At 35.3% G+C, this 22,788-nt stretch overlaps 2 protein-coding genes across 20 annotated transcripts in view; one reads left to right on the top strand and one right to left on the bottom strand.

The window, feature by feature from the left end:
• Positions 1 to 6,817, top strand: part of NEXN (nexilin F-actin binding protein) — a 71,790-nt gene extending 64,973 nt beyond the window's left edge. For all 5 annotated transcript variants that reach the window (XM_063711613.1, XM_063711606.1, XM_063711608.1 and 2 more), the window contains one exon: positions 2,932 to 6,817. In XM_063711613.1, coding sequence (XP_063567683.1) covers positions 2,932 to 3,089 — 158 coding nt within the window. In that variant the 3' untranslated portion in view covers positions 3,090 to 6,817. The remainder of the gene's footprint in view (positions 1 to 2,931) is intronic.
• FUBP1 (far upstream element binding protein 1) overlaps positions 1 to 22,788 on the bottom strand; it is a 34,994-nt gene that overhangs the window by 3,324 nt on the left and 8,882 nt on the right. For 2 of the 15 annotated variants that reach the window (XR_008514139.2, XM_054532804.2), the window contains exons 2-20: positions 22,554 to 22,644; positions 21,652 to 21,714; positions 20,805 to 20,843; positions 20,266 to 20,305; positions 19,690 to 19,742; positions 19,522 to 19,593; positions 19,327 to 19,384; positions 17,691 to 17,853; positions 17,492 to 17,590; positions 17,272 to 17,373; positions 16,875 to 16,977; positions 16,683 to 16,783; positions 16,193 to 16,334; positions 15,394 to 15,554; positions 12,978 to 13,129; positions 12,817 to 12,896; positions 9,164 to 9,292; positions 7,841 to 7,915; positions 1,779 to 1,924 (exon numbers count right to left, since the gene is read on the bottom strand). Coding sequence is in view for 8 of the 15 variants with exons in the window: in XM_054532804.2 (XP_054388779.1) it covers positions 1,779 to 1,924; positions 7,841 to 7,915; positions 9,164 to 9,292; positions 12,817 to 12,896; positions 12,978 to 13,129; positions 15,394 to 15,554; positions 16,193 to 16,334; positions 16,683 to 16,783; positions 16,875 to 16,977; positions 17,272 to 17,373; positions 17,492 to 17,590; positions 17,691 to 17,853; positions 19,327 to 19,384; positions 19,522 to 19,593; positions 19,690 to 19,742; positions 20,266 to 20,305; positions 20,805 to 20,843; positions 21,652 to 21,714; positions 22,554 to 22,644 (1,869 nt within the window). In the remaining 7 variants the exon portion in view is untranslated. Of the gene's footprint in view, positions 1 to 75; positions 176 to 1,027; positions 1,399 to 1,778; positions 1,925 to 7,840; positions 7,916 to 9,163; positions 9,293 to 12,816; positions 12,897 to 12,977; positions 13,130 to 15,393; positions 15,555 to 16,192; positions 16,335 to 16,682; positions 16,784 to 16,874; positions 16,978 to 17,271; positions 17,374 to 17,491; positions 17,591 to 17,690; positions 17,854 to 19,326; positions 19,385 to 19,521; positions 19,594 to 19,689; positions 19,743 to 20,265; positions 20,306 to 20,804; positions 20,844 to 21,651; positions 21,715 to 22,553; positions 22,645 to 22,788 lie in introns of those variants that run through there. The other 13 variants (XR_008514143.2, XM_054532816.2, XR_008514157.2 and 10 more) reach the window with 10 other exon arrangements.

The raw sequence follows: 22,788 nt of genomic DNA, 5'->3' as shown, positions 1-22,788 counted from the left end.
GGCATTTGCATTATGTGGAACATTGACAAAAAGATACTGTTGCAGTTCATCAATTTGTCATTCTGATGTACTTACAGTGCAATGCTCCTTGAAGGAACACAATCAAGGATGATACACAGCACAGTCCTCCTCACCCCTACAGAGCTAGTTCTATACTGGCTGGATCAAACCTGCACTTCAACAGACAATGGCAAGACAGACTGTATTTGCATGTAGTCTAATATATTAATATGCAAAGAGCCAACAAATATGCAAAGAGTAAAACAATGGATTTCAACAAAATATCAGAACTTCAGCATGAGTGTTAAAGAGTAATAAAATGACTTCAAGTACATAAAAAAATTAAGTTGATTCAATGATTGGACTTGTGCATTTACAAAACAAAGCTTATCTATACTGCATAAAGAAAAAAAAAAAAGCTTGAACGTTTCCATACCCCATTTATGTTTCAATGGCAGATGCAATGTAGCTATACTTTTTGCACACTATTCACTTTTCTATCCTAAATTTAGAAAGAAACACACTAACATTATATACATTGAAAGAGTTGCTTCACATGGAAAAAAAACTGTTCTTATTAGACTACTCATATTCACTATCTGAAAACTGTTTAAAATTAGTTATGCCGAAACAGTCTTGGAAATCAAGTATTATCAAATTAAGAACAGAAAGGTTAACTGTTATAGCAGCAGTACAGGTCTGAAACAGTGGTCATGTATAAAAGGAAATTTCACTGTTAATGCAATGGAAGTATGCCAAAAGATCATTGTACACACATGCAGTTTTTAATCAAACAGAAGGAAAAAAAATGAAGATATCAGGATTACTTGTGCTGAAAGAGCCAAATACAATAAATGGAAAAGATCCTCCAATCTACCACTATACTGCAAGGGGGGAAAAACATGCCAGTGTTTAAAAACTCAATATTTCATGGGGAAAGCTTATATATTTGTGTATATGTATCTTAATTTATCATTGCTAAGAAATTATGAATCCTTTAAATACCCAGATATCCAACTTACCGACACAGGAGGTTTCATATCATTTATTGTAAAGCACAAAACAGGCATTTTAAAAGTGAAAGTATACATTGAAAAAGTACATTTATATCACAAAGCATCAACCACATAATTGCAAATACATTTGCTGGAATGTGTACATCTACACTAAATACTAAAAACAAACCAATTTTCATTTCTACACAGAAATATTAACCTCCTATCAGTAGTGATAGATATTTTGTACATTTTCAAAAAAAAAAAAAAAAAGAAACACTATTTTAAACCAAAAACAAAATTAAGATCTTCATCAAGTCGTCTGCATCCATATATTTAACAAAGGTTTTTTTCCCCCACACAATGAAGCAAATACTGTATTGTCCACTTCTTATTATTGGCCCTGTGCAGAAGAGATACATAAGAAATACACAAAAAGTTAAAGAAAATCCTTGAAATGGAGCTAATTCAGGAGTGAATCCTTTAAGAAAGAAAAAGTGGTTAATATAAATGGTGGTGGCTTCTTGCATGATTTGCAAATCCCTGGGGGAAGAAAATTTATTTTTAAAATCAAAGGCATTGCAGAAATATTCACCACTCAGATGCTGGAAAGCATTATAAAAAACAAACAAACCCAAACAATACACCGTAGTACTTCATTTAAATAGTTATTATACTTTGCCAGATAAAAATTTTAAAGGCAAACACTCCCAAACAGACAAACAGTAAACATGCAGAAAATAGACTGGAGTAGAAATCAACAAATTAGCAATTACATTATACCTGAGGTGCTGGAGGATGCTGTGGCATTCCCTGGGGACTTGTCTGGGCATAATAGGCTGCTTGTTGTCTATAATACTCAGCCCAGGCTGCACTATAATCTGGCTGACCACCTGGAGGAGCCCCAGTCGGAGCAGGAACTGCCTGACCTTTGAAGAAAAAGAACTTTGTTGCTGTAACCACAATTATAAGCCCAACATCTCATTTCTAATAAAAACAATACCTTGCTTCTTGTAATATTCCTCCCAAGCCTTTGAATAATCTTGTGTCTGCCCTTGTTGACCTAAAAAAAACTCCCTAAATTTTAATATAAAATTACATCCACTGTAAGTACAGGTTATAAGACAAAAGCACAGAGGGGCAGAATTACTCTTGTTTTATTTAAAATATTCATTAGTAGCGTCAGGAAACTACTCTGCAATTAGAAAAAAAAAAAAAAAAAGAACGCTCTTTTCTTTTTGCCTTATAATTAATCGTTAACTTTTAGTTCTACAGCATCATTATTAGTAAAAAAACAAAATCAACCCCAAATCCACACCGCTTTAGCTAAGGAAGGTAAAGATTTAGGCATAATCTTGATTCGATTCCAGAATTACAAAAAGAACATTTTTGAAAAACTTTTACTTAAAGGCAATGATTTAAAGACTTTATTAAGACCTAACCAAGACTTTTTCCTGATTAGTAACCTATAAAGTGTATGTACACACACGTAATAGATGTTAAAAGTATTAATAATTTATTCCAATTACAACACAATGTTATTAAAAGTAACCTGACAAAGAATAAAGAACAAGATCAATGAAAACACATAAAACTCAGCTTTCACAATCAAGTCTTTTTCCAAATGAGGTGACTGCTGAATTAAGAGACTAAAGAAATATAGCAATGAAATGCAACGCATGAATCTTGAATGTACTCTGAATTAAACAAAACACACAGACAACAAAAGATAGTCTGTATGTTTGTGATAATATTGAGGGTATTTATTTTCAGACAGGGTCTCACTCTGCCACCCAGGTTGGAGTGCAGTGGTGCAATCATGGCTCACTGCAGCCTCGACCTCCCAGGGCTCAGGTGATCCTCCCACCTCAGCCTCTAGAGTAGCTGGGACTACAGGCCCACCATGCCTAGCTGACATTTTTCTCTTTTTTTGTAGAGATGGGGTTTTGCCATGTTGTCCAGGCTGATCTTGAACTCCTGGACTCAAGTGATCCACCTGCCTTGGCCTCCCAAAGTCCTGGGATTAGAGGCGTCAACCACCGTGCCCAGACATTGAGTTTTAGAGCAAACTGTCTTGTCTACAACTTACTTTGAAATGGTTCATACAGAAAAAACATACATATAAAGCACATACAGCAAACTTTTAAAAAATGATGAAGCTGAGTGTCTGATGCCTGATTTCCCCATTTTCTGAAGGTATATAATTTTCTAAATAAAAAATTGAGAAGAGAGAGTATGTGTTCTATTCAGTTTCTTTACTTAAGCACTATTTTATTTCGTTTGTAACTCACTTGGCTTTGTGAAATAATTACCATAGACAAAAATACTGGAGCATGGACATACAGGAAGCTCTTTTTATGTTTGTAGGATGTTGCCAACAAGACCAATTTCATAGTTTCAGAAAGCAGTCTATCACCATTGTAAAACAGGTCACAGAATCAAAGCAACTGAATGAAAGAGTTTAAGATTCATGATTCTTTAAAAATGCCTGAAAAAAACTCTCTTTTCTTGGGTAACAGAGAACTCTCAAATACTATTAAAAATTCTCATATTTTCCTGTCTTCTATAAATAACTGTTCTCAAAGAGGAAGTAAGTTTAACATTTTACTCTAACAAGACACAATTCAAGCAAATCTGAAACAGGTTTCAATATTTAAAAAACTGGTGTGACAATAGCAATAAAACCACACATTGTCTCTTACAGGCTGCACACTTGAAACCAAACATGATCAAGGTAGCAATCAATATTCTTCAGGTTTTAAACCCCATTGTAAGAATTACTCATTTTAGAGGCAAATTAACAATGTAAGATGGTAGAAACAGGCATATGCATCAAGAACATTCATCGATGTTCCCTTAAAAAACTACAACCTCTGCAAACTCCTATATCCCTGTGGAAAGCTAATAGTAAACACTTTAGACTTTAAGAAAAACCAAATTCTTGGTAAATAAGTTGGTAATATTTGACACTCCAATCTTAAAAGATGTTCAAGAAAAGCTTATTTCACTCTTCCAATCTAAAGGGCAAATGTGATTTATTTTACCCAGTTGGAAGTAGAGAAAGAACTCTTTCCCTGCCCCTTCAGACATGTACTGCCTTACCTTGCTCCCCTTATTCCTCTCTTTAGTTACTGGATTTTTTTTGTTTTGAGACAGGGTCTTGCTCTGTCACCTAGGCCAGAACACAGTGGCAGTGGTGTGATCATGGCTTAGTTACTGTTTGATGCCAGATAGTTGAGTTTATACTTCAATAGAACATTATCTAATATTTATTATAGTTTTATAATTATAATGTATAAAGTTTAGCCTTAAATTTCCTTCATCCCAAAGATAAAAGACTTGCTCTAGAGTTAGCTTATAAGATTCTATTAGAGCCTAAGAGCCAGCCTTGCATGAATAGATTTTCACACTCAGTTGTCTTCCCATATACCTGTACCTTTCCCACAAGTCCTCACTCTACCCTCCTTTAGGCTTAAGGTACCAGATTCTTAAGGGTTCAGAGTCTACCACATCAGTCCTTATCATAATGGCCTTCCTTAAGTCAAACTTTTCCCAAATGTCTTCACTTCTCCAAACAAGAATTACTCCTATTTTGAAACTCTGTTTGTTCTCTTAAGGGTCTCTTATAAAAAATCCCTCTATTCTAGCTTTAAAAATACCCATCTTTACTGCCATTCCTTATAACTCTCTGAAATCTTATCAAGATTTTCTCTACTTGAGAGGCTGAGGCAGAAGAATTGCTTCAACCTGGGAGGTGGATGCTGCAGTGAGCCGAGATCGTGCCACTGCACTTCAGCCTCGGCGACAGGGAGACTCCATCTCAAAAAAAAAAAAAAAAAAAAATTTTTTTCCTCTTAGTTTGGTGTTATCCTTGGGAATTTAGAATTGTTTTAAAATATAAACCTAATTTTGGGAAACTTAACCCACATCTGTTTTCAATAGTTTTTTTTTTTTTCAGTAAATAAGCAAATAATGACAAATTAAAATCTATGAATGGAGTTTTCTGTTCTTAACAAGAAAAACTTAAATTAGGCTCCAAAAGCTGTGAAAGCCTGCCTAGTTTGGCAAAAGGGGCACTAGGATGAGGAATCAGGAAATCTGAAGTCCTAGGATCATACCCCTGCCACTGGAAAAGTCAACAACTGTTGGCTTTGAGATAAAGATGTCTATCTCCCTATTATTCCCTTTCTCCTTCCATTTAAGAAATGTGAAGACTGAACCAAGTTTTATGCTTTAAGGTTTCTTATTTGTGGTAAAAAGATCCTGATGACAGGTAAGGTACCTAGAAGAAATTAAAGCAGTTAAGCAACTAATCATTTACAAAAAGAACTTTCATAGAAAAAGACAAATTGACTCTGTAGCTATCATCATGACAAATGCTCATCAAGCACCTGACTAAAATACCTAGCATTACTTCCTTTAAGATACACATATGTGGCCAGGCGCAGTGGCTCACGCCTGTAATCCCAACACTTTGGGAGGCCGAGGCGGGTGGATCACCTGAGGTCAGGAGCTCGAGACCAGCCTGGCCAACATGGTAAAACCCCGTCTCTACTAAAAATACAAAAATTAGTTGGGTGTGGTTGGGCGCCTGTAATCCCAGCTACTTGGGAAGTTGAGGCAGGAGAATCACTTGAACCCAGGAAGCGGAGGTTGCACTGAGACGAAATCGCGCCATTGCTTGGGGAATAAGACCAAGACTCCGTCTTAAAAAAAAAAAAAAAAAAAGGAGATACGTATGTGAAGGACTTGCCCAACTAATCTATTTTGCTCATAAAATTAACAGGTGAGGCTGGGTGCAGTGGCTCACACCCGTAATCCCAACACTTTGGAAGGCTGAGGAGGGTGGATCACCTGAGGTCAGGAGTTCGAGACCAGCCTGGCCAACATGATGAAACCTTGTATCTACTAAATATACAAAAAATTAGCCAGACGTGGTAGCAGGCACCTGTAATCCCAGCTACTTGGGAGGCTGAGGCAGGAGAATCACTTGAACCTGGGAGGCAGAGGTTGCAGTGAGCTGAGATTGCGCCACTGCACTCCAGCCTGGGCGAGAGAGTAAGACTCCCTCTCAAATAAATAAAATTAACAGGTGATTATTGTGGTACTACAGAAAAACAACAGAAAAGGTGGGGTAAGGAGGTTCTTTAGTCATACAGCATTATTATTTAATATCTAATTATTATTTAATTATTTCTATGCCATGTTTTCCTACAGAGGATTCAACACAGTATAGTATAGTATCTCTAACTGGCAGGGAAATGGTAAAAAAATGAAAAATTAATGACAAGGTAAAACTTCTTCTCTTAACAATAAAAATTAGAATTCAACCCACCCACTCATTTTGAGTAAAACATAAAAAAGTAAAGCAAAAAAGACTAAACAGTAAATGTATTAATGGCCATATTACAAATAATCAATAAGGCAAAATAAAGCACAGAAGCCAAACTCATTCCTCAGTAATTACCTAAATCCATTAACAAGCCTTTATTTTTACCTACTTAATAATAACTAGGGGCCCTATCTAGGGGACATTACCCATTGAGAAAATAGAAGTTGAAGTTAGTGATTTTTAACCCGAACACGTGACCAGGTCTCACTATGATGCCAAGGCTGGCCTCAATCTCCTGTGTTCAAGGAATCCTTCCACCTTAGCCTCCCAAGCAGCTGGGACTATAAGTGTGTGCCACCGCACGTGGCTCATGCTCAAGTCTTTTAAAATGGCGATGCTATTTAATTAAAGTTAAGTTGATTACATGTCCTGACCACAATGCTGTCAGGGCATGATTATTAATAGCATCCCTATTCATTCTAAAAAGGATCCCAGTTCAGAAAATAAATTATGTAACCAACCTTAATCAGAGTATGCTGTTTTTAAGTTAAAAGTTTCTTTTTGCCAAATTGTAGCTACTGTAGATCTGCCTAAGCTAGGTCACAAAAACATAAATTAATCTGTTAAAGCCTCAGAAATAGACGGAACATGACTCTCCTAGGAAGCCATTCTAAGAGGAAAAACAATTCTTTCTTTAAAAAGAAACCAGTTGTGCAAAACAACTTTATCATCAGGTATATGTAATTTTACATCTAGAAGATTAAAATCATCACCTTTCTGGAAATTTTTCTTTCTGTGGAGAATGAGAAACATTCTTTGGCAAAGAAAACATTGAAATTTACATTGAAAATCCCAAGTAGACCGTTCTCTTATGACAAAACTCTTCCACCTATAGATTCTTTTTCTGCTAGTGAAGGATAACCAAGCTTACCAATTTAGCTTTCATTTGTGACATCTAGCTGTGGTATGTAATAATTTTAAATGACTAAGAGCAAAAGCAGCTGAAACATAGTGATTTGTCCAGAAGTATAGTATCAGGTTCCAAATGGTCCCTAAAGAGACAAATTTGGGAGACAAGCTTGGGACTCAGACCCTCTTGGAAGCCAGATTCTGGTTCCATCACTTAGTTACTTTCCGTCACTGCAGATTACTTCTTACCTGCTTATCTTGCAGCAAAAATAATGGTATCACACACAATTTTCACCTGACACATTAAAATTTAACCTTATGTCATTTAGACTGATAATATATATAACTGTCATTGTCAAAAGTATAGTAATGTTAATATTGTATGTACCAGTAAGGACATTTCTAGTTTCAATTAATAACTGGTTGACAAATGCAATTAGAAAAAAATATTTCCTTGCCATATAACCACAAATTTAAAAATTATAATTTACAACTGTCTTGATATGTTTACAAGTCCAATGATTTTATTCAATTATTCTCTTCCTGAAGAGAATAATTTGTGTTTCAATTAAGTATGTATTTTCAAGAAATGTATAAAACATACCCATTTTCTTGTAGTACTCTTCCCAAGCCTTGGTATAATCAACCTGTCCAGCTGGGGCTGGATTCTGCTGATCTCCTTGTTCAAGCAAAACAAAACAAAAAACAGAATTAAAGTTTTTAAAAGGCAATTTTGGCCGTTTCCTTGGGTGTAGGAGCTGGCAGGGGCCTGCAATGTGACAGTGAGGGTAGGAGGGAGGTACTATGTGGTGGTGGCATCCCTACCAGTGCCTAAGATAGAAGGTACTGGGGGTACAGAGGTGGTGGACAGAAAAGAAATCCAACTTGTTTGGAAGACTGGTTATGTTGACCATATAAGTAAATGTATGTCAAATAAGGAAATACACTGAGGATACCAGGTTTCTCACCATTTGTAAACAAGTACAAAAAAGGAAAAGGCTTGAAAACTCCAAAATGCTGAAATGGATGTGGTGCTATGAACATAGTTTTTAAAAATATATACATATATCAACGTTTATGTGTTTTTTGGTATGTGTATGTAGGTACGCATGTATGTAAATATATTTCCTAGTTCTGCCTGTTGAAAGAAGCTAGAAGCAATTACACCTCAGTAGCAACAAGCATACTCAAGTCTCGTTTCTAACTACCATACTCTACTAAAAGGAATCAGAGCTCCTTGAAGAAATAGCTGACTCAAGGGCTAGAGCCCAGAAAGCACAAAATAACAATCTTACTATGCCAGACAATATGGAAGTGCTTAAAAGAATGACAGGTATTTCAAAAGGATATAGGCACCATCCTGAATATACTCCCTGACTGGCCAAATCCAGGATAATCTGATTATCAAAATTATAAAAATACTTTAAAAATATAATCTATTGCAAAAATCAGAAATCCATAATGATATAAAGAACTTAATATATCAATGTTGACTTACTGATTTGGAGGGCTGTATGATGGTTATGTATTTTTGAAGAAGTACCCAACAGGACATCATGTCTACAGTTTAGTCTTCAATGATTTCTTTCAGAACTAATTATGCTGGATATAATTAGTTTCCTTCAGAACTAATTATAATGGATATTTAAAATAAATACACACAGATACACATGTATGATATAGATGGTAACAGAGTAAACAAGGGAATAAAACATTAACAGCTGGGCTATCTGGGTGCTCCTGGTATTCTTCTTACAACTTTTATGAAAGTTTGAAACTATTTCAAAGTAACAATTTAAAAAAGGAAAAGTCTGCTTAAATTATAACTAAATAATGTCAGAAATTTTAGGTATTATACAGTGATGTACTTCATATATAATTCCAAGCACAAGTTTTGGCTTTCACATACAATAAGTTCTTTAGTTACCTTGTCCATTAGTTTGAGTTGTAGTTGGTGCACCTGCAGGGGCTGCTGGTGGTGGCTGTGCTTGCTGTTGATAATAGTGAGCATAATAAGCAGCCCAAGCTGCAGAATTTGGATCCGTTCCTGCCTTAGCTAAAATAAATAAAAGTTCAAGGTTTGCATGTGAAGTCTATAATTCTCTCTCACACACATACACACACGCACACCCCCCCCCCCACACACCCCCACCCCCAGTTCTCTGGCAAATATACAGCCCCCAAAATTAACTAGAACATTAAAAAAAGTATATGAAAACTTTTAAATTTTCTATTATTTTTGTTGTCACCATGAGCTTTTATTAAAGAAAACCAAGTCTCAGAGACCAAGTGACTTTCCTAGGTTAAAAACTACTGAGTGGCATAACTGGGATTATGAATAAAGGTCTTTTGGCTCCAAATCCAACGCTCTGTCTCAAACCATCCTGTGCCCTTGTTTTTTCCTAAATTGGTTTCGCCTCAAGCACAAACAGCTCTATCTAGAAGATGACTAAAGAAAAACATTTCTAGGGACTAACCTGTATAAGAAAGAAACAATTATTTTAGAACAATGAACTTTGTCCTTATTTTCAATGAAGAGAAAATATAAAAATCTTAAAAAAGATTAGCCACATTTCATCCTATTTCACATTGAATGTTATAAACTTGATGTCATCCTACTTGAAATTCTTCATTCTCTACAATCTTCAGGATGTTCAAAGCTTAAGCACAGCCTATCATTCAATATCTTTAACAGCCTGAATCCCCTGGCTTATCCTTTCCATTTCAGCCTCATCTCTCCCTTCGGTTGTATCTCTTCAACACCCAAGCTCCAGCCACAACACAGTGCTTGTACTTTTCAGAAATCACTATGCCCGTGTCTCGGCTTTTAGCTATGTTATGTCTCCTCTACACTTAACTGACCCTCACTCATCTCCCACATCAACTGAAGTGCGAACAGTTTGAGACCTCCCAATCTTCTAGAAACCAGAAAAAACTTGACCTGTCTTTTATACTAGGAATATCATACAATTAAAACTTTTAAATTTTCTATTATGCCTTCATTCTGAACAGAAGCAATTCTCAGCTGCTTAATAAAGGTTAGTCAAGTTTGAGAAAAATAAGCAAGAATTTCTAGAAAAAGAAAATTGCAAGGTAATGTAATTGTAAGGTGTTATTAGGACACCCTCCAAACTTTTCTCAATTGCCCAATGTACTGCTTTTGTATGTTGGATGTTTACATATCTCAATAGTGTCATTATCTGTATTTTTTTTTTTGAGATGAAGTGTCTCACTCTTGCCCAGGCTGGAGGGCAGTGGAGCAATTCTCAACGAGTTCTCCTGTCTCAGCCTCCTAAGTAGCTGGGATTACAGGTACCCGCCACCACATCCAGCTAATTTTTGTATTTTTAGTAGAGACAGGGTTTCGCCATGTTTGCCAGGCTGGTCTCCAACTCCTGACCTCAAGTGATCCGCCCGCCTCAGCCTTCCAAAGTGCCAGTGTTACAGGTTTTAGCCATGGCACCTGGCCATTATCTGTATATTAATCAAGAAATCTAGGTACTTCACTTTACACTATGCCTGGATAGAGAATTTGAGATAAAACAGACTTTAGGAAGTGGTATTTCTACTCCCAAATGTGAAAACCATACCAAAAAACCAGTCTCACAGTTACAAATAACTAGTATGTACTAAGAATTTACTAAATATTCACTCAACCCAAGATTCATTCATTAATCAATTTATAGATAAGAAAACAGAGGCTTAGAGGAGTTCAAAAACTTGCTTGACATCTCACAATTAGTAAGCTGTAGGACTAGGACTGATATAGGTTTGACTCTGAAGTCTAAATTCTTGACCACTACATAAATCCATTAACAGACCACTCTTTTTTTAAAGAAACATTTTAGTTCATATAATATTAAAACATTAAGCTATTCTAAGTCTAATATAAGCAATATCACCCCCAGGGACCCAGTAACTCTTTGATAAATCTGAGTGGGGCCAACCAGCTGGTTTTAGTTAAATGGGTTACTTCTTGCCCAAAGGCCATGCTGCAACCACATACTGACCAGCTTTTACAGTAGTGACTTCACTACTACTCCAAGTGAGAAATTTAACTTGTGATATAAAGACCACTTCCACTTCTTATTCCCATCATTTTTCCTCAATCATGCTAACCACCCAGTAGTGCTCAAAAATACAATCCTGGCAGATCCAAGTTACCGAATATGAATCTGCCTTTTAACCTACTCAAACTCTTCAATCCCATTAATTATACCATCCCAATCCGCCAACAAGAGGGAAAGAAAAGCCCTTTCATTCTCCAAAAATTAGTGTTTAGAGTATTATATTCTGTACCCTGTGAGCCCCTTCCATCAGTGTTGCTTACGCTGGGAGTGCATTCTTTTGCCATAGAACACAACCCCAACTTTGCATACCTATATCCTAGCACAACTCAAGTCATGCTTGGTAACTGTCATGCTGTGTTGTCATATTCCAAACAGCACACTTCCTACGAAGTTAATCAAGCAATTTCATTTACATAAATTACTTCAAGTTTTTTTGGGATAAATGTATTATGTGTAGAAAGTAATCCATAATTGAGTATATTTTCCTTGAAACTACTCGAGTGAAAGAGGCCTAAAAGGTAGGTAGCAGGTGAGAAAAAAGGATCATAAATAAATGTTAATTGGCTTCAAAGAATGACTCTTTGACTAAGATGGAAAGCAAACTACAGGGTATGGAAAGATGCCAGAATAGAATAGGATATAATAAATAAATCTAAATATAGAAAATAATTAAACGTATTTGGGTTTTAGCATGCAGTTATTAAATACAGGCCTGATTTTTACTCACATGAAGTTGTCATATGAGGAGTACTAGAACAGATATCTTATTTGACAATTTGGAAGTTTAATGCCCCAATACTTAACACTCTGTTAGACTGTTTTTTTTACATATATATATATATTTATATATACTGTTACATATATACATAATTTTTTAAGAGATGGGATCCCATTCTGTTGCCCAGGGGAGTGCAATGGTGCGCCCATAGCTCAATACAATCTAGAACTTCTAGGCTCAAGCAATCCTCCCACCTCAGCCTTCTGAGCAGCTAGAAGTACAGGCACATACCACCCTGCCCGGCTTATTTAAAACAAATTTTTTTAGAGATGGGTCTTGCCATGTTGCCTAGGCTGGTCTCAAGCCTCAGCCTCAGACTTCTAAATAGGTGGGATTACAGACATGAGCCTCAGTGCCCAGCCCCTATCACATAATTTTCTAAATAAGTAAAAACTATTTTTCCACAGATAATGTCACAATTAACATACTACACATTTGACAGCACTGGTATCCAAAACCTATAACACTGTGCTCTTTCCTGAAGCTTTTAGCTTTTATCATTCTACTGTATCAACTCATAAGCCGAAGGCAAGTAGAAAGAAGTTCCATAAAAGCAGAGCTCATATTCGTGTCGGTCCTATACACTGGGGTAGAGGCAGTGCCTAACACTGTTGAAAGAGTAAAGTGAGTGAAGGTGATGCAAACAAATGTAGAATCAACACTAGAAAATTTAATAATGTAACAGGAGTGGAAAACAATACAGATAACACACAAATAATAAGCATCTTCTACCTGGATCAGGAGGAGCCTGCTGCTGCCAGTGTGGATATGCATTTCCCCATCCCTGGGGAGCGTATGGGGCTGGAGGACCACTGAAAAGAAAAATGAGTATAAAAATACAGTCCCAAAACTAGAATCTTTGGGGAAAGCCCAGAACTAAACCCAATACTTACTGAGGAGCCGGGCCTGGTGGTCCAGGATTATAAGGTGCAGGGTTGTATGGTCCCATTGGAGTTCCAGGCCCTGGAGGCCCAGGAGGTCCATGGGGGCCTGGGACACCATGGGGCCCATGGGGTACAGGTGGCCCTAAAGGATTTACTGGGCCCTACAAAAAAAAAGGATGACATAAAAAAACCAGAAAGACACAGTAATGGTTAAACAACTCTATGGCCAAATAATCGTCCATTTCTACCCTCTTATAGTCACAAACAACAAATTTTAGGCTTTCCTTCCTTTCCTTATTCATTTTGCAAAAACTATTTCATCTGCCATAATAATGAGACATGTAAAATTCACTAAAATCAATAGCAGTAGCAATTAAATGCAATTTAAATTAAATTTAAATTAGCAATTAAATTTCCTTTAGCTTGTTTGCAGACAGCAGTAGTTCCCTTTCCTTTTATAGTTCTTACTTTTACTATCTTTTTCCATCTTAATCACAGAAATCAGGTCCTTATCTTCAGCTCTTCTCTCTATATCTACTCGCCTAACATGAGACAACCATCTTGACAATATATTCCCAAACTGCTTGGGTCCTGTATCATCAATTGTCTTCTGATCATTTCACTGATAACGTTAATAGCTAGTTGTTTCACTATGAACTAAAATCCACGTCACAACCTAATTCTGTCACTGAAACCCCATTCAGATCAATAATTTATCTTTTTTGGCCTTTCATGTATCATAATGTTTAATAGCACAAAAATTCCCTTTTTAATTCCTTCAACAAATCAGGATATTTTATATCCTTATCATGCACGCATGCCACATCATTAATAACGCTTAACTGATTTCTGTTTTGTTAAGCCAACAAAGACATTACACTTAACTGTCTTAAAATGCTCCTTCTGAGTAGTTAACACAACCAGGTGACATGTTGGACAAAATGCTAACACTATATTTTGTTGTAAATTTCTCACTGCAAAACAGGGAAACAAAACTTCATGACCTTTAAAGTTCTTTTTATTAACTTGTCTCTTTAAATCTCCAATTGCTGTCATCTCTCACTTACTATCCATGACCTATTCTTTCCAAGTAGTAAAAATAATACTGAAAAAGTAGCAATATTTTTTAGGGTTATGTGCCAGGCATTCTTTTAATCACACATCAACATTCATTTAATCCCTACAACTCTATGAAGTAGATACTATTATCCTCATTTTACAGGAGGCAACCAAGGCACAGAAAAGCCTGAGTAACTTCTCCAAGGTCACAGAACCAGTAAATGATTTACAGAATTCTGAACTCAGGCAACCCGATGACAGAGTCCATGCTCTTAATCACCACACCAAATTGCTTCTCCAAAACAATCTATCTTGTTTTTCCATGAATCCAACAGAAATCCTGATCCATGCATGTGAGGCTAATACTGTAAAATCAAAAACCAAGATGTGCTACTCATTTTTTTGCCATGGCATCAACCTCTATCATTACTCCACAAACATCCTCTTCATTTTTTGAACAATTAAACTATCCATACAACAGAATTTACAATGTTTGTGTACATTTTGTAAGATGTTCCTTAAGCATCTTTTGTACATCTATTTTTGTCTTCCCAAGTAGACAGAAACAGTGTCAACCTTGTTTTGCATGCACCCCATTCACAGTATGGCAAACACCAAAAATAATTTCTCCTAGGAAATTCTAATAATTTAAGATGCTACCTGCACACTTTGTGTTAAAAACTCCAGTAAAACTCTGTCTGCCACATTTACAAAAAAGCAGTCAAAGTGTTTCATACTTTTTTGTTCTAACAGAAAACTTTTCTGGAGAAAAAATTTCCAAATTTGTCTGTGCACCAGAATCACCCAAACATCTATGTAAAATTAGATGCTGGGCCCTATCCCAGACATTTTGAGTCAGGTGTGTCTCTGTATATTATGTGCTGGAGTGGGAAGCACCCAAATAGTCTACATTTTAATACCCCCAGATGATCTGTGAGCCAGTCCAAAAGCTAGGATTTATGAATTTCTACTGTAGAGCGGGAGATGTATCTGCAAATCTTGTCTGCCTCGCTGGGGTTCAGTAGAGTAAAATCTTAATAAATAATGAATTCCTGGTTAACTATGTCCTTCAAGTATATTCCACAATCCTGCACCAACACTAATATCATGCCTGCAGGTAACATTACCCTCCTCTTATCTAGCCACACCCAAATGTAAGGTTGTTCTCAAAACCTGTAACTACACATTTAATTAGGTTATTTTCATTGCTGGAAAATCTTCATGTTGTATCTATTATATGTATCATGAAATCTATAAATGCAGACTAGTAATGATACATTTTCCTTTGATGTATTTGAATAAACGTCTTAATTTAAGTACAGTCTAAGGGTCTACACTAAAAATTAAAAGTTTAAAGCATACTCACACCAATCTTTTCTTCTATGAGTTGCCGAGCATAGTCTATCTGTTGTGGAGTGCCACGAATTGTAAATAACTTCATATTTGGATCTGCATTTGGTGGAGGATTTCTCTGAAGCTCTATTCTTGCACCAGACTGTTGGCTTATGCTTTTTATGGTTTCACCTCCTAAAATCAAAAGACAGTAATTTCTCTAAAGGTTTCAACGGTGTACTAGGAGCTGTTTAGAAGAAAATGGTCACAATTAAATGTGCCATTAAAAATATGGTTTGGTCAGTATCCTAACTGACAATATTGTATTAAGATTTTTCATTTAATATTCTACACTGAAAATCAAATTTTAGGAAGCATTTCATGCTTCTCTTAAAATACATTTACATTTACTTAGTATGTTTAAACATAATCTTAATGTGATTATAATAAAATATTTGAATAAACTGCTTTTAAAAGCAGTGTAAATATAAACTAATACACTTATAAACATTCGAATTTTTAAAATATGAGTCGGGAAAAACCAAAACGCACAAACAAAAACACTCAAACCACTTTTTGGGTCAAAAGACATTTCTTATGCTAATAATTATCTCTTAGTTTGCTTTCTCTAGAAGCTAGTAAGATTAAAATCCTGCTCTTTTTATAAATATACATGAGATCCCTCATTTATGTTTTACTTGTTACATATTAAGAATGCTTTTCTACTAAAATACAGTCAAAGAAAAAGCATTGCCACTTGTTTACGACAGCAACAGAAAGTGTCCAGAAAAATGAATAATGTGTTAAAACATTAAGAGTTTAAAATACATTGCCTTTTCCTATTATTAATCCAGTTTTCCCAGTTGGCACAATAAAATTAAATTCCTGTAGTCCACCAGGTGGTCCCATGTTCCAGTTGCCTTGACCTCTACCTCTTCCTCGACCACCAGGTCCAGGTCCACCAGGATTACCAGCCTATAGAGAGGGAAAGACAAGAACAAAGAGTCAGCACAGAAATACTTGTTTCATGATAAAATTATTACGTTTATTCTTCCTAGCTCTCATATACCTGAATCAGAAATGTAGAGATGAACTGGCCCTAATGATCATAAATGATAACACTTTTTAAATACAAGAGTAAATAAGGTAGCACTTAAGGTAGTAGTTCTTCCTGCTCCAAGATCTTTACCTTAAAACAATTTAAACTTTCTCTATTAATAAAGCATATCAAGCAGACTCTGATACAGAGGAAACTTCAGATTTCATGAAGGAAAATACTTTTCCATAAAAACAAAAAATGAAAATGTTAACTTTCTATCAAACCTGAACACTTCGAAGAAGGTCTGTAATAATTTCTGCAGCATGTTGACATCGGTCTGGAGGTCCTGTTATTTGTGCTATCCTCTCCGGTGTTGTCCCATCATCTTCAAAACAAAGAAACAAAATTAATTAAACAATAAACGTATGTCAAAACTCACTGCTGCCAACACTTACAAGATTATTATATGTACTCACCTGGCTTAAACTGAATGCGAACACCAGCATCATTTTGTATTTTTTTGATCATCTCTCCATTTCTTCCTATTACAATGCCAACAGCAAATCTTGGAATGGGGACCTTATGTAAAAAAGACTAAGCATTAAGAAAGCTAGCTTCTCAGGGTTTAAAGTAAAAAAAAGTATTTTTAAAAAGGGCCATTTCCTGAAAATCTGCCTCAAATCATAAAATTAGATATAATTCTATATTTATAGTAAATAGGGTAACAAGATATAAAATATAGAATTCTGTATTCTAAAGTATAAAGGTGAAATCAAAGGATAACAATATTAGAGCTACTTAACACAAAACAGAAAACACTATTATATTTATGAATTAGCATACAACCATTTCTGAATGGGTATTTTTACTTACATCTATCCCTTCATTTCCTCCTATTCTTGACCCATACTCATTCCGAACTTCTCTGAAACCGCCTTGATCACGAATTAACTCTAACACCATTTCCTTGGCTTGCTAAAGCAGAAAAAGTTAGCTAATTTAGAAAGCATGTCTCAAAACATTTTAATTATTCATGCATATTTTGCCCAACCCCATTCAACCCACTCTTTCTTAAGTATAAAGTTAAGTTTACTTGAACTTTATATGGGTCTCCTGTAATCCTAAGAGGTTTGTCAGCACCAGTGTTTTGCGGCCCGTCTTGAATCATAACCATTTTAACTCCAGCCCGTTCCTGTTATAATCATAGAAATAATATATATTAACAAAAGGGAGTGGACAAAAATGGGCATCAAAACAGATCAAAAGTAGCCATTTCACAAAATTAACAATACCTGAAGCTGTTTAATAGTTTCTCCCCCCTTTCCAATGACTAATCCTGCCTTGCTAGCTGGAATCATGATTTCTTGAACTGCATTTCCCGGTCCATCGCCATGATGGAAGCCAGGAGCTGGTCTTCCTTTTTCAACAATCTGGTCCAGTAACCGTTTTGCTGACCTGTTAACAAATTAATATTTAAATAGTAAGCTGTAGCATACCCAAGCTTATTCAAATAGAGAAATATAAAACGATATAACCAAGTACTCCTCCTATCCCAGTTCAGGATTAGGTGCCTTGATGCTAACTTTAACAATGCTTTTACTTTTAACTGAAAGAAAACGCCATCAAGGGTCAAAGATTGAGAGATTATGCAAAAAAATTTTCTAGATATACAATTTTTATTTTTAAGAACAGTCCAAAATTTCCAAGAAAGAACTCTAATGCTAAAGTTATCTCAGAATTAAACTGATTCTTCCAAGAACTAAATGATTTATTTACATTTTTAAACTACCATTTTGCTTACTCATATGCTACAATTATTCATTCAACAAATATTTAAGTATCAACTATGTGCAGGTGCTATTCTAGGTAATGGGGTAATAGCACTCAAAGAAACAGGGTTCCTGCTAGAGTGGCTTCATTTCATTAAATAAGTAAAAATAACACGTCAAATGAATAACACATTATTTGGAAAGTGCTATAAAGAAAATCAGGCTGGGGGGAAGTGGCTCACGCCTGTAATCCCAGGACTTTGGGAGGCCGAGGTGGGTGGATCACGAGGTCAAGAGATCGAGACCATCCCGGCCAACAGGGTGAAACCCTGTCTCTACTAAAAAAATACAAAAATTAGCTGGGTGTGGTGGCATGCACCTGTAGTCCCAGCTACTCAGGAGGCAGAGGTTATAGTGAGCCGAGATCGTGCCCCTGCACTCCAGCCTGGCAACAGAGCAAGACTTCGTCTCAAAAAAAACGAAAAGAAAAGAAAAGAAAAAATCTAGTAAAGAGGGGGAACTAATAATGCAGAAGAAAGTACAACTGCAGGCTGAACCTTCAGTAGGAAGAAAGGGCTGGCTTTAGGCACATGAACATAAAGGAAAGCAATTACCTGAGTACTATGTGAACAGAGGAAAAATGAAGGCTGGTAGGTTTAGTGGTAGGGAAAAAGAAAAGCTTCTTATCATTTGCTTCCATTTTCTCAGTAAATAAGCTTAAGTGGGAGACAGGTGGGGTTAGATGCTGAAGATTTGGAGGTGGGGAAATACAGTATTAAAGAGCCTTGGAGAGGAGTGGAAAAGTGAATGGAACTAGGGAAATGCAGGCAACACAACAGTCCATTTGAGCTTAATGTCTGAGTTTTAGGTGTCACCAGTTAACCTGACTGTGCATTCTTCTCCAGGCTACACTTGGCTTTACAAGTAGAGAATGGAGTAGATATGAAGTTGTTTTAACCATTTTCTGTGTTTAATGATTCAGATGATGAACCCTACCTGAGAAAGGCATGAGGCATAAACTTCCAAGGAGTTAGAGGACTTTGAGGGAAGGTGGCAGCGAAACAATAGTGTAAATAAAGCAGTAACAAAGAGAAGAGACAAAATTCAAAGAGTTCTGCTGTTGTTACTTAAGTAGATTTTTAAGATTTTTCAAACTTACTGGACAGATTCAGGTGTTCCAGTTAACATACAGGACCTTTCTGGAAGGCCACCACTGTCTACAATTTAAAACAAAAAGAAAACTTCAGGTCAAAAGATTAAAGGTAGCATTATTGTTACTAGAAACCTTAAAAAAAAAAAAAAAAAAAGCTAGTTTTCTAGTCACACTGAAAATACCATGAGAATATAACATTACCAGGAGCTATCTGTATTTTGCATCCAGATTCCTGTTGTATGCGTGAGATCTGTTCACCTCCTCTGCCAATTACTAGTTAGAAAAAAAAAAATTTTTTTTTTTTTGGTTGAAAGATCCTAAAGTACGTTTTGATCATGTTTTCAAAACTTTAAAAATCAAGTTACTTACTGAATCCAACCATTCCATCTGGAACTTTGTATTCTTCTGTCATTACAGATCTGCTAAGAAATAACAGAAAGCACTATTTTCCTTCAATGAAAGATACTTTGTTTACAAATAAAAGATAATCTATTAATAAAAATGGAAGTCTAATGTCTCCCAATGGCTTAAACTAAGGTTCTAGGCTCAGACTCATGTCAAAAAATATGGTCTTATTACTTGAGTAGTTAAATTAAGAATTTTAAGATGACACATCAAGTGAAGAAGGGATGATGAATGGAACAGTCTGAAGGCATGAACTGTAAAGAAGTTGGAGTGGAGTTTAGAGAACGTCATCTTAACAGTTACTTTAATTCACCCGTTCTTCTAAAATGTGGTTAATTCCACCTATCTCTCCAAATCACAAATTTTTCTCACTCAAAAGAAAAATCATCACTTTATGGTACCTTCCCAAGGGGAGTGACATGAACTAGGTACACCAAAAAATACACAGACACATATTCAATATACATCAATGTGGTTGTGTTTTTACATACAGCTCAACCAAAACTTGCAGAGTACTTTTTGAAAATCTTTTGACTATACCTTTGCTGCTGATGCATCGGTGGTAACTGTGTTCCAAAAGCTATCAAAAAATTAAATAAAAATAAAACGAAAATTCAAAATTTCAATTTACTTATATATTTAACAACACAATCATATTAAACATTGAAAAATCTCTCCCTAATGCACAGACAACATCTTGAAGAGAGTCAAATTTTTTACAGAATATTTATATTGGCACTGACAGGGGCAAGAGAGCCAATGAAAGGGAAGACATTATATTAGCAATGGCACAGAACAAAATAATTTCCTTTTTTCAAGCTGTACAAGTATAAATCAAGAATTGGAGCTGTTAAATATGTAAAATAATTCAGCAACCAATCCTTATATATACCTGGCCACAATTAATGGGACAGATTGTAAAATAGGAGAAAAAGGTATATATTTACAAAGAAATTCAGGCTAGCTGATCCAAAATACTCATAAACCAACTAACTTCAAAGATACCCAATAATATGAACAAAATCTTAACACTGAAATTGTTACTTTAGCTTTTGACCCAGTTTAAAAGGAATACTTACAGTCATTTTGAGGAGCAACTTTCTTAGCATCTGGTTGATCTGCAAAATTAAGTGTCTTTTAATTTTTTGCCAATTAAGTACAAAGCTTCTCCCCTCCCAAACAAGAATAAATAACAATATAAACATTTATTGAAATATCTGAAGGTATGGTTTATCATTTGAACCAAAACTGCCAAAATTCAACCCAAACTCAGTAATCTAAAAAAGAAACGATACTTCATTCTCTTCACATTCAAAAGATGCACAGACATTAAAATAGTTATCTGATTCTTAACAAATCACTGACCTTAATGTATGTTAAGCACACTAGAATGATACAAGACAAAGTACTTTAGGTCCATTACTAGCAAAATATCACATGCTAAAGGCTAATGATGCTTCCACCTCAGGAACTGAAGACTGGGGGGAGAAAAGCCTATCAAACTATAAAAATCTGACATATTAAAGTGTATCTGACAGTGACCACAAAGCTATGCCCCAAAAAATAAAACAAAAAAACCCCCCACAACATTACAAGGCAATCTCAACCTAAACTGTTCTATTATTTATAAACAAACATTTCACTGCATAAAACTTTAGCGAAAAAATAAAATCTCAAAGCAACTACATGACTACCTTCATCTAAATCCATTACACAGATGAATACAATGCATACCTTGGAACAGACAACCTATAGCTCAAAGTACTACATTCTCCTCCCCCCTTCAAACTTAAATGATTAAACATCAGAATGTTGTGCAGCAAAAATTCAGACACATAATCCAAGAAATATTTGTGTCCATTTAAGAATCCACTGGTTTATTTCACGTTTACATACTGAACACAGGTAATAAATAAAAATTCCTGCCTTTAAAAGGAGAGGGCATTCCCTCCCAGTGTGTTGTACTGCTCGGACTTGTCCAAGAGCCATCTACACATAAAATAAAAAGAATACATTACATACAACATCTGAAGCATCATTAGCTCATTTTTTTTTCTACATTAAAAACCTCACTATAAATATGAAAGACACTTAAATAAAAGGAAACCAGGTTCTCCTGGTCAAAAGCTACAAATACATTCTATAGCCTCAGTGAGAATCCTCCCTTTAAAAAAAAGGGTAAAAAGAAAATGTATCAAAACTCATGTATCAAACCTAAAACAAAAAATACATGCAGACTTCTAAGTTCAGAAGTTTCAATGATTATGATTTTTAAAAATACAAAGCACTGTAAATCCGCTGTTTTAATCCACAGGTTTAAAGCTAAACGTGAAACACAAAAGTACTGAAAGCAAAGAACATAAAAAAAATGGTATAACCTGCAACACACTAGAGTAGCAAACTATAGGAATTTCAACCTTTAAGGTCCAATTGGAAATAGAAAAATGACGAAAACACAGTATATTAAAATCCATTCACGTATGAGTAAAACCAGTGAAGTGTCTTCTAAGCAATTTATATTTTTGTTTTTTTAATATTATTAACAAGACGTCTGTGCAAACTTTCAATCTGGCACAATCCTAAAAGAGGGAAAATAAATTGTTTTCTAGTAAGACAAAACTTTTTTTTTTAAATTTTTAAAAAAATTTCTTTCAAATTTTACTTACCTTGTCTAGTTCTCTTTCCCCCCTTTTAGGGCAATATACAGCTTACAATTTTAACAACCTTATAATAAAAGTAATATTTCAATAAAATAACAGAAAAATACCGAGAATCACTTCAACTAAACACTCTGAAAAACAATTTAAAATACTTAGAGTATAACTTACCTCCATCTTCTAAAGGTCTTTTTTGTCCCCCATAACCATAGTCATTTGAATTCAGTGATGTCCCTGCATCACCTCCAATTTTTGCTGCAATCTAAAAAAAAAAAAGAAAAATACCATCACAAACTATTATATACTATTCATTACTAAATTCCCCCCATTTACTTCCTGATACATGTATATGTGAAATATTTAGTATCACATAAGAAAATATACTTGAAAAATTAAAATTATAGTT

This window comes from Pongo abelii, chromosome 1 (assembly GCF_028885655.2).
Source record: "Pongo abelii isolate AG06213 chromosome 1, NHGRI_mPonAbe1-v2.0_pri, whole genome shotgun sequence".
Classification (NCBI taxonomy): domain Eukaryota; kingdom Metazoa; phylum Chordata; class Mammalia; order Primates; family Hominidae; genus Pongo; species Pongo abelii.
This window is presented reverse-complemented; position numbering and strand designations above follow the sequence as displayed.